The sequence below is a fragment of the Zingiber officinale genome, chromosome 11A (genome assembly GCF_018446385.1).
Source record: "Zingiber officinale cultivar Zhangliang chromosome 11A, Zo_v1.1, whole genome shotgun sequence".
Taxonomy (NCBI): Eukaryota; Viridiplantae; Streptophyta; class Magnoliopsida; order Zingiberales; family Zingiberaceae; genus Zingiber; species Zingiber officinale.
Window position 1 is genome coordinate 41839885 of NC_056006.1, and position 12411 is coordinate 41852295.

Here is a 12411-nt window from a genome sequence, read left to right on the forward strand (position 1 = left end):
TTAAAAATTATTTTAAATATACTTTGGAAAACCTTGGTAAATGCTATCTTTTGATAGTAATCATCATTGAAAAGTTAGACACAAACTAAAAGAAAATAGTGAAATTTTCAAGTTTGTGTCAGTCTTTAAAAATAAGGTGTATTTTCTTAGAAAAGTATTTTTTTCCATGATAGTATATACCCTAAATAATGTCTATAAGAGTTTTCATAATTTTTAGAATTTTGTAGAATTTTTTGGGCATTTCTGAATTTCGCTGAAATTTATTTTTAGAAAAATCAGAGCTTCAATCGATTACCCGATCGATTGGAGTGCCTCAATCGATCACCCGATCGATTGGAGTGTCTCAATCGATCGGGCGATCGATTGAGATAGAGTTTTCTCGCCAGTAGAGGCTCGTGGAATCGATCAGTCGATCGATTCACTCATGCCTGGATCAATCGAGCAATTGATTCAGACGCATTTTCCACAAACAGAAGCTCACGGAATCAATCAGGCGATTGATTGAGCAAGTGGCAATCGATTAAGTCCCAACCCAATCGATTGAAAAGGCTGATTTTAGTTGGGAAAGCCTGATTTCAGCACTTTAACCTACTTTTAGTCCCTTTAACCACTTCTAACCCCTTGGAATATATTTATATACATTTAAGAGTAATTTTCATGATGAAAACAAGGAGAAATGGTTGAGGAACACTAGATTGAAGTTTAGGATGAGGTAGGTTTCAATATTGAATCTTTTAAACCTGAAAACTTCAAGTTTTTGGATTTCCTAAAGGTTTAGGGATTCCAAGTCATTGTTGGTGCAATGACAGAAGTTTGGAGCATGTCTTTAGGGGGAGTTACTCTTTAAGAACATGAAAATTATTTTTTTTAAAATACCTTGGAAGGTGGTTAACCTTCTTTAGAGTAAATGCTCAAGGTTGAACATTGAAAAATAATGAAGAGTGGATATCTTTGTTGTTAAGTTGTGAATGCTCAAGGATGAGTATTATGAAGTGGATTAATGCTCAGAGGTGAGCATTGGCTACAATGACGGGTATGAGACCTTCATTGTTGGAATGATGAATGCTCTAGGATGAGTATTGTGAAGAGGTTTAATGCTCAAGGGTGAGCATTTGATACAATGAAGGGTATGAGACCTTCATTGTAGTGTTGTGAACAATATGTGAGGTTGTGAACAACGTTGAGTAACTCTTCAAGGGGAGAGTTTTTGATGTGTGCCAATAGGGGAAGAATATAGGGTTTAAGTTAGGTCTTCATTGCCCCTCTAGGAAAGTTTAGGGGAGAATGTAGGGTCTAAATTATGCCTTCATTATCCAAAGAGGGAGTTTATCCTCTAGGAAAGGGAGAGAATGAAGAAAACCCTCATTCATACATTAGCATGAAGAAAAAGTTGAGGTTATGAGATTAGCCTAAATTAAATGTATTGCCAAATATCAAAAAAAAGGGAGAGATTGTTGGTGCAATATCCATTAGGTAAGGTTGACCAGGTTGACTAAATTTGAATTGACTCAAGCTTGAGTCTTGATGTTTGGGTTTCGATGTTTGACAATATATGGAGATTGCAGGAGCAATCGTCTGATTGGAGAGATTGTTAGAGCAATTCCACTCTAATCAAGGTTTGATCAGATACTTGACTGGGAAAGTTCTAACTAGAGGTTAGGTAAGGGAAAGTCCTGGTGAGTGAAGTCAGACAGTTGGAAATCCTTGTGAGTAAAGCTAGGTGAAAGACCTAGTGAGTGAAGTTAGGCAGTTGGAAAATCCTGATGAGTAAAACCAGGTGAAAGATCTAGTAGTGAAGCTAGGCAGGTGAAAGCCCCGATGAGTGAAGCCAGACAGTGGGAAAATTCTAGTGAGTGAATCTAGGTGAAAGTCCTAGTGAGTGAAGCTAGACAGATGGAAAGTCTTGGTGAATGAAGTCAGGCAGATGAAAAATTCTAGTGAGTGAAGCTAGACAGATGGAAAGATCTAGTGAGTGAAGCCAAGCACGTGGAAATCTAGGTGGGTCAAGGTTGACCACCCTTCTTTTATAGGCCTTTTTATGTATCTAGATCCCTTCTAGGCTCTTCAATCGAAGCATATCCGATCCGCTTACATTGTAGCTTATCCATATACAGGCGCTTGGATCTCTTCTAAGACCCTCAAGCCCTAATGTGGCATTAATTGGATGAAACTTCATCGCTTGAGACTTTATCTAGTCCTAAGCCCCTATATCCCTTCCAAGTGCCTCGGTCCCAGGGCGCCTGGATCCCAAGTGCCTTGATCCCTTCTAGGCGCCTTAGTCCTAGGCGCCTAGATCACCTTGGTCCAAAAAATTTATACTTATATCACAAAGTTAACACATAATTATAATATTAAACATAAAATAGTTTGATAGTCTTTTGACTGTTTGATCTTGACTTTTGGATTTTTTGTAACGCCCACCCTTCTTACCCAAGGGCGGCGCTACGATCTTATACTACTTACGTACATGCTTTAGTTATACTATAACAGCGGAAAATTTTAAATCATTCCTTTTATTTAAATAAGCATGATATCACATATTCTGATTAGTTCGAATGTGCATATATTGATCATATAACTAAAAATATTAATTTGTCCGAATCGTTCTTGCCGAGCCACCACCACACACATCACTATCTGCTCCTCCTGCTGCTCCGTCGTTCCGAATATCCGTCCCCCATATCTGCGGTACAAGGAAAGTAAGCTATGAGCACTCATGGCTCAGTAAGTTCCTTTCCTACTCACTAAAACCGAATTCATATCATTGCATATCAATATCATGCGAGGTATCATAAGCATACGACATACAAGGGTATCATATTCATATTCATATAATATCACATGACATTATATCTAATCATCAGATAATTCAAGCACATATGTAGGCAATGCATCATGAATTTGAAAACTTATACTTATAAGTACTTGAAATTAATATCATCATTAGAGGGGATCCCGGTTTGTATCACATACATAATGCGCGCGCTTCATAGGTATGTCCAAGGTAGCAAGTCTTGAACCCTACCATGCATACATACTAGGCCCGAGTCTTACTCCATCGACCTAGGGCATTCAGAGGCTCATTACTGACGAGGCCCGAGTCTTACTCCATCGACCCCGGGGCGTTTACGGAGCCCACCCTTGGTACAAACCATACAAAAAAAATAACTTATCATGCATAACTATCATATCATGTCCCTAACAATCTTTCATGCATTTCCTTTTTCATTTCTTTTCATTATGTATAGCATTTCCTATGCTATAACATATCATGGCATATTACGTAACATAATTTCATTTCTTCTCATTATGTATAGCATTTCCTATGCTATAACATATCATGGCATATTACGTAACATAATTTCATTTCTTTTCATTATGTATAGCATTTCCTATGCTATAACATATCATGGCATATTACGTAACATAATTTCATTTCTTCTCATTATGTATAGCATTTCCTATGCTATAACATATCATGGCATATTACGTAACATAATTTCATTTCTTCTCATTATGTATAGCATTTCCTATGCTATAACATATCATGGCATATTACGTAACATAATTTCATTTCTTCTCATTATGTATAGCATTTCCTATGCTATAACATATCATGGCATATTACATAACATAATTTCATTTCTTCTCATTATGTATAGCATTTCCTAGGTTTCTTTCCCTTTTTCTTTTATTTTCCTTCATGGCGGAAACCTACCAGTCCTTAAGCTAGGTTTCTTAAGTGGCCTAAAGCATGGAAAGCCTAAGTAAATATCATGGCAAAAGTTACTAAGAACATCATACACAAAATTGGATCATAAACAATCTAGGACTCTTGTGATCTTACATGTCTTATATCATGTAACTAATTTTCTACATTCCAATTAAACATGAGAGCATTAATCAACTTTCATATCATAATATCACAGAGGTCTTGAGCATATTAATATTCTTGTTTAGGCTAATCTAAGCTATCCCTTTTATCATGGCCGAAAAACCCTAAAAAGAGTTCATGAGTTTCTAGCAATGTGAATACCCTTTAAGAAACTTTATATCCTATCATAGGAGCATGTTTAGTCTTTCTAACCCTTAACCTTTCTGGTCCGAAGCATACAAGTGAGTTTTCTTTTGGTTCCAATTAATTTCCAAGCAAGAAAACCATAGAAAGGTCCTTAGCATTTCATAGAAGGAACCTTGCACTAGTTTGGTTAGACAATAATCTTCCTAGCCTCTTTAAAATATTTTTGGTTAAATCCTAGGGTTAGATACTCCTCTGATCATACATCATATCAGTATAAAATCATGGAAAAGAATCCTTCTACATAGCATAGAAAATCTTATCATGAAATGAGGTCTTGTTTAAATCATCTTAGATTTGAAAACCTTTTCTTTAGCCGAATTTTCTTAAATTCTTTCCTAGGTTTTCTAATCCTTATAAATCCGAAAATCACATAAAAGCCTTGTACCACAGGTGAGGGGAAGCTTACCTTCTTTGCTTAAGTTTCCTAGAGTTGAGAACTTGCTTGTGGACCTTTCTTCCTTTCTTGCTTTGCTCGGCACCAATGGAGGAAGAAGTGGCTAGGTCTTTTAGTGGAGAGGAGGAGGAAGAAGAGGAGGCTTCTTCCTCTTGTGTTGCTCGGCAACAAAAAGAAAGAAAGAAAAGAGGGAGTGTCTCGGCACCTCTAGGAGAAGAGGAGGAGAGTGAGTTGAGGATGAAGCCACCCCTCCATGCCTATTTATACTAAAATGAGGGGAGGAAAACTTGACTTGATTCATCCTCCTTATTTATTTCTCCTCTTTAATGATAAGAATATTATAGAGAAATGCTTCTTGAGTTCTCTCTTTTCTTTCCTTTAATTTCTCTCTTTTCTTTCCTTTAATTAAAATTCCTATCTCTCCTCTTACAATATCCTCTCCTATCACACTTGGTTAACATATGCATGCATCCACAAGAGAACCAAGGATCAAAACTTGGTTATGTATATTTTACTTTTTTTACTTCCTTTTCCTTTTAAGTAAAAAGAATCCTTTCTTATTCTTAACTACTTAGTCCTTTCTCTTCTTATCAATAATTCTCCTATCCCCTTTGATATCCTATACATGTTCCTTACAAGAGGTCCAAGGTTCAATCCTATTTCTCTTCTAACATATTATTGATATTCTTTTGTACATAATAATTCATATATCACCATATTATGCATTATGCATAAATATTTCATACACATATATATTATCTCATATTCCTTCCTTTTGTTTACATTAATTCCATGTATTATAAATATAGATGATTTATATTCTCAACTTTATTTTCTTTCATAAAGTTTTAATCATCTAAATCCTTCCCATCTTAATATTCAACTTAGAATATTTACACCTTCTTTTCACTACCTTCAAACTCTCATTATCCTTACTTTCTTATCTAGGCTTTCTAGGGGTGTTACATTTTTAGTGAAACCCTAGATCATACCAACACCTATTATTCCCTCTTAGGGAACACATCTTTTGTAATATACGGTAATTAAATAATAAATATTATTGAAAAATAATCTTATAAATTTTGAAAATTTTTAGAATTTTTTCGGGATTTAAACAAAATATGTATGATACGTTTTAAGGGAATGGATCTATTGGACTAGGAGAAAGTGTGTTTAGAATATCCCTTAAGTGAGAGTTGATTGATTTAATTAAAACTAAGGTTTATTTCATTAACCTAAGTATATAAATCTAAGCATAAGTGTTAATCCTTTTATTTTTCCCTATCTCCTTTCATAGTCGGTCCATTTTCTTCCTCTCGAACCCTATGCATCTTTGATGCGTCTGCACCCCTTCTCCTCATGAGGTTGGAACGGTGACACTGTAGGCTACTACCGTCGGGGAAGTAGAAATCACCTCCTCTCCGTGTGAGGCTAGCTAGGCGATGCAACATGTCACTACCAATATGAGAATCGACGCCACCACCTCTCTCTCTCATCGTCTACTCTGATCCTTTTATTTTTTCTAAAAGTATCAATTTTATCGATTTCATCTAGATTTTAAAAATCAAAATTTGATTAAATCAAATAAACTGTTTTTTTTCACTGGCAGAATAAATCACTAAAATCGATTGGGTAATAAATTAGAAATTCCTAATTTCTTCGCTCAATTGCTCCTCACATGGCTTCTTTTGCTCGACACACTTGGCGCCCTTCACCCTTCGCGACTTCAACAATCTAGGCTGGACGTCGGCACCAAGAGGATGTGGGAGGAATTCTCTTACCGCCAGCTCCACCTAGCTTCTACCTCGATGCTCTCTCTCCTTCGCAACTTTGACAACTTAGGCCGAACACGACTCCAAGAGAACATGAGAGGATCGTGTCGATCCTCCTGCCAGACACCCTCCCCACGGCTTCGACAACTAAGGTTGGACGTCATGTTGGGTGGGACATCCTTGGGAGAATCCATAACTCTCGTCATCAGCATCTTTAGTGAGCTCCATAAGTAGCGCCAAATACACCTTATTTTCATTCTACTTTTATTAATCTTTTTTTTCTTATGTTATTTTTTCTTTCCTCTTGATTCCCAACCTTTCAATCACTCGTATTCGATTAAAGGAAAAGGTTATCAATCATCCCGAGCAACTCTTTTGAACCAGTTATAACGAGCTCTCCAATGATTAATTCTTTGACTGTTCACCATCATCATCCTATCTCTTCCTTCAAGCGTTTGCTTGATTTTAGGAAGTTAAAATGGAGTTAAACATTAAAAATTAATTAATTTGATTAAAAGTAAATTAATTGATATTTTATTAGTTTAATTTATTTAATTTTTATTATAAATTTAAGTCGATTTAATTAGTTAAAAAATTTAATTTATTCAGTTTTAATTAATTCATTTTCATTATTTTGATTTACCGCTTTTATGTAATAATAATAATAATAATAATAATAATAATAATAATAATAATAATAATAAAAAACAAAGAAAAAAGGGGGCATTTTTACCGATACCAAACAGCCCTAAAACCTCTGCCTCGCCTCCAAGCCCTCGCACGCCTTCATTAATTAGGACACCTTCCTCGGCGCCGCCTCTCGACTGTCAATCCCTCACCAATCCTCTAGCAGGTATTTGCCAAATCAATCGATTTTAATGGCCAGTGATCCAGTTGCAGCAGCTGGTGGAGGGAACTTCGCCGGCCAGGCGAACGTCCGGGTGGTTGTTGTGGGGGAGGCCGGCACCGGTAAGTCTAGTCTCATCGTAGCCGTTGCCACTGAGTCTTTCCCGGAGAACGTTCCCCACGTATTGCCCCCAACTCGTCTCCCTTCTGATTACTACCCGGATCGCGTCCCCATCACCATTATCGATACCTCCTCCAGGTATGTACCCACAAATGTACCGCCTTTCTTCATCTTCATCTTCATCTTCTTTACTTACGTTCAGATGCCGTTCTGTTCCAGACCCGAACACAAAGCAAAGCTGATTGCGGATTGCAAGGCCGCCGATGTCATTGTTTTGACCTATGCCTGCGACCGACCTTCCACCCTAGACCGCCTGAGCACTTATTGGCTTCCCGAACTCCGCCGACTGGAGGTTCTCTAATTATGCCTCTCTTCACACGGATTAGCTCTGCATTTAATAGGTCTTGTTTTCATCTCTTCTATTTGATTTACCGGATTGGCAGGTAAAGGTGCCAGTACTTGTGGTTGGATGCAAGCTTGACCTCCGGGATGATCCGCAACAAGTTAGTCTGGACCAGGTTATGGCTCCAATCATGCAACAATTCCGGGAGATCGAGACATGCATAGAGTGTTCTGCCCTCAGACAGATTCAGGTTTGAGTTGGTTGTATATTTTAGTTGTTTCTTCGGTACATCTGGCTAGTATTTATATTATCAGGATAGGACATAAGGCTCGGTTAAATCAGTTAATTGATGGTTGAGATAGACAATGGCAAGGCTCTGCATAGTTTGTTGATTTGCTAGGAGTTCTTACATCATCCCTTCTTACTATTCTCATGCAACTTAGTGCTCTTGTTTGTGCAAATATGTAATCGATGCTTTGGTATTCTTGTAGCATCTCACTAGAGAACACATTACTTCTGCTTCATCTGATGAGTTGACCACCATATATTAGCTTACGAAACTTGAAAGTGGATGTCTAACTCTTTGATCGGTGCTAGTAAAATCCAGTGTTGGAGGACTTGTCCAATGCACTAGGCGATGTAACATGCCACATATACCAATGGAGAATGCCTACAAATGTAATTGCAACTGTTCTTGGTGCTCAAAATCATGCAACTATTATTCAATTATTTTAGAAACTATAATTCAATTATTTTAGGAACATACATAATACAAAATTAGAAAACAGGTATGTCTTAATTTCTTATTATCATTGTGGAAGCTTAGTGAATCACATGAGATCCTTGAACATGTATGTCAATTTCTTATGATCAACCTTATTAGGTGGAATTAGATTATAGGTCTACAACCAAATATTCGTGCATAATGCTTGTGCAAAGTTCATTGACATATCTTATGTGGAAGCTGTACAGCCATATCTTTTGTGGACTTTGTACGTGAAGGTTGTACGTCTACCGCTTCAATCCTATTACATACTATGCTTACACAAGCAGTTGTAAATACAATTTTTGGAACATTATATGCCATGCCATAAACTATCAGCTCTCTTTCGTAGTTTATGTCAACTGCCTTGATTTATTAATCATTTTTTGATTTTATCGTATAATCATATTTTGTCTGGGAATATTCTTTTGCTTCAGGTCCAAGAAGTCTTTTATTATGCTCAGAAAGCAGTTCTTCATCCAACTGCTCCACTTTTTGATCAGGAGACACAATCATTGAAGCCCCGATGTACAAGGGCCTTGAAAAGAATCTTCATCTTGTGTGACAATGATAGAGATGGTGCACTAAGTGATGCTGAATTGAATAACTTCCAGGTTATTCTATGTTTTACCTATGTTGTTTTTTCTTGCACTAGATTAAGTTCATTAAATGAATTTTAGAACAGGGTTTGTTATTAGTAATTTATTTGATAAATCATATTAATTGTGTGTTAAAAGCTTTCAGGTTAGATGTTTTAATGCTCCTCTCCAGCCATCCGAAATTGTGGGGGTTAAGAGGGTTGTCCAAGAGAAGATACCTGAAGGAGTTAATGACCGTGGGCTAACATTGACTGGGTTTCTTTTTTTACATGCTCTTTTCATAGAAAGGGGCCGCCTAGAAACAACTTGGTCGGTCCTGAGGAAGTTCGGTTATGATAATGATCTTAAACTCAAAGATGAACTCCTACCAACAACATTCAAACTTGCTTCTGATCAGGTGCTCTTTATTTTTATCACTGTTCATTGCTTTATTTGTTCCAAGATTGTTTTAAAATGGCTCCTGTGGGTATTCACTGTTTAATTTTCCTAGTTAGATGCGAGGGTAAAAAATTGTTTGGAAAAGTTTCAACTTCAAATTTGTTAGTTGTTCCATGCTAGGCTTGTAATCTTGATTGGGTTCCTCTTTCAGTGCTCAATCAGATTAGTATGGAGCACGTGTATCAATATGGTACTGAGTAGTGTTCAAGAGAACCCATCAGTGGCATTAGGTATCCCAAGTTTTATGTTTGCACTCTAAATTGCAATTCCAACTTTAATCTTAGCATGCTTCTATTTTTCCTTGGGGTCAATTCCTAGTGGATGCAAAATACCTCGTTAGGTGCTTGACCTTCCCATGCAAAGGGCCGTTGTGTTAGGGCAAAATGTCCCCTGTGATTTACCTTACTATGGGATTGGCGATACTGGGCGCTTGGGGTGAGCGATATCACCTTTTGCACCAATGCTTCTATTTTTACTTGATATAGCCATCTAGGATCTCCTCTGTCTACTCCATTGTTCATTCCTTCCGCTATTAACAAAAATTTTTCTTTCATCATCTTTATAACCAACTGCTTGGTGCTTATTTTGAGTCAAATATTGGTTCATAGATATAATTTGATGATTTCTCTTCAAAATTGTGAAATGGTAATTTTCAGTTCGAATTTATCCTGGTAGAATATGCATTACATTTTAAGTGACTTTTATTATTATTATTATTATTATTATTATTTTGCAGACCATAGAGCTGAGAGATGAAGCATTGGATTTCCTGAAGGATATCTTCCACATTTTTGATATTGACAGTGTATGGAATCATTATATCTCTTCTGATATCAGGACATGTTCTATTTAATTTCTTGGATTCTACAGTGGTGAATAAATTAGTTGTTTATTGCATTTGTATTGTTGTATTGCTCCTTTATAGGCATCTTAAGAATGCATTGAATAATGAGGGGAAATTTTCATGTGCTTTTATGTTCTTTTCCTCCCCCCTCCTGTTAATCCATCAACTAAACAGATTGAATGTCTCCATTTATATTATGGAAATTAGTATTCTTTTGTTTATATGGAGATTCTCTGTTTTGTATATTTGATTCAGAAATGGGAAGTTGATTGGGTTTTTTGTTCTGTTCATTGCCAAAATATTGGTTTCATAACACATGTAACTTATATTGATGTATAATAGTTTGGTCAAATGTATGTGATTGAGATGAGATGCAGCCCAACACAATTGCATTTTAATCACGAAACCAATGAAAATGATTCAGTTGTATATGGGTTAACTTGCTTGTACACAACTTCACAATTGCATGCACCAAGCACTGACGAGTTAAGATAATTCAGTTTCCAGTGTTTAGCTATTGTCCTTGAATGGAAATCCTTGCTGACAGTTTAGGTTTGATTCAATTTTTAAGTTGAGATAATTCAGTGTTTACTTCTTTATCAACAGTTCAAGACTGCTGTTTTTAGATTATTGAAAATCAATTGGAATAGTGTATCTATGAATTGTTGGGACACAGTCATATTTATCGATTGATGATGAATTGTTTATTCTTATACTTCATCATGGTTACTTAATACAACCTAAATATGTATATGATCATTTGGTAGGATGGGGCTTTGCGACCTTCTGAACTTGATGAGCTTTTTTCAACTGCTCCAGAAAAGTAAGTTATCCCACAAATAGACAAATATATTGCATTAGAAATACAATGATTTTCCTCTCTTTAGATTCAAGAAAAATATTTTGCACATTGATTTATCCTTTACATCGATCTGCTTGACAAAACTTTTGTCTGGTAAAGTCATTATAGCACTCAATAATTGCTTTAAAATCTAGTTGACTTACTTAAATGAAGCTAGTTTACAAGGTCAATTCATGTTAGCGTCTTTAGGAATATATTAGACTTGAATTTTAAGTTGATATAGTTTATAATATATATTTTATTGGGATAATTTAATTAACGTTTATAAAAGCCTATTTAAAATATCACACGTGAGAATTGTTTAAATTAATTAAAAGTTTTTTTTTTTGATCATCAAAATATCGTCACGGGATAGCGGCGGATCACGGTGGGTGGTCGCGGCGGATTGCGGGGTTGGGGGGGGGTGTTGGTGTAATTTCTCTTGGGTCAAGATTGACTTAGGTTGACTAAGTTTGAGTTAACTTAAGCTTGAGTTGACTCAACCTTGAGTTGTGATGTTCGAGTTTTGATGTTTGGCAATATATGGAGATTGCAGGTGTAATTGTCTATTTAGGAAGATTGTTGGTGTAATTCTTCTCTAGTTTTGACTAGTTAGATGTGAAGAAGAGTTAAGTAGGTCAAGGTTGACCAGATACTTGACTGGGGAGTCCTAACTAGAGGTTAGGTAAAGACATGCCCAACGGGATGGTTGACAGACGATATAAATCCAAGTGGGTCAGTGTTGAGCGGACACTTGGTGATAAAAAGTCCTGGTGAGTAAATCTAGGTAAAAAATCCTAGTGAGTTAAGCTAAGTAGATGGAAATCCTAGTGAGTGAAGCTACGTGATGAAAAATCTTAGTGAGTGAAGCCAGGTGAAAATCTCTTGTGAGTAAAACTAGGCAGATGGAAATCCTAGTGAGTGAAGTTAGGGGATGAGTAATCTTGGTGAGTGAAGCCAGGTAAAAAGCCATAGTGCGTGAAGCTAGGCAGAGGGAAATCTTGGTGAGTGAAGTTATGTGGTGAAAAGCCTTGGTGAGTGAAATCAGACATGAGGAAATCTAGGTGGGTCAAGGTTGACCGGACACCTGGTGTTTGGAAGTCCAAATGGGTCAAAGAATTGATCAAACACTTGGCACAAGGAGAAAAGTCTAAGTGGGTCAAATGATTGACCGGGCACTTGAAACACGGAGAAAAGTCCAAGTTGGTCAAAGAATTAACCTAATACTTGGTGAAGAAGTCTTAGCAGATCAAGGTTGAGTGGATGTTTGGCAAGGAGTCCTAACAGGTCACGGTTGACCGGATGTTAGGTAAAGGAACCTTAGACTTAGGATTAGAAGTTAGGGTTTGGTAATCGATTAAGCTAATTG

At 36.6% G+C, this 12411-nt stretch overlaps 1 protein-coding gene across 1 annotated transcript in view; it reads left to right on the plus strand.

Moving 5' to 3' along the window:
• Nucleotides 1-6984: 6984 nt before the first annotated feature.
• LOC122031067 (mitochondrial Rho GTPase 1-like) overlaps nucleotides 6985-12411 on the plus strand; it is a 29603-nt gene continuing 24176 nt past the window's right edge. Inside the window, exons 1-7 of the mRNA XM_042590125.1 lie at nucleotides 6985-7352; nucleotides 7434-7566; nucleotides 7658-7807; nucleotides 8758-8934; nucleotides 9065-9316; nucleotides 10094-10162; nucleotides 10969-11024. Coding sequence (XP_042446059.1) covers nucleotides 7126-7352; nucleotides 7434-7566; nucleotides 7658-7807; nucleotides 8758-8934; nucleotides 9065-9316; nucleotides 10094-10162; nucleotides 10969-11024 — 1064 coding nt within the window. The 5' untranslated portion in view covers nucleotides 6985-7125. The remainder of the gene's footprint in view (nucleotides 7353-7433; nucleotides 7567-7657; nucleotides 7808-8757; nucleotides 8935-9064; nucleotides 9317-10093; nucleotides 10163-10968; nucleotides 11025-12411) is intronic.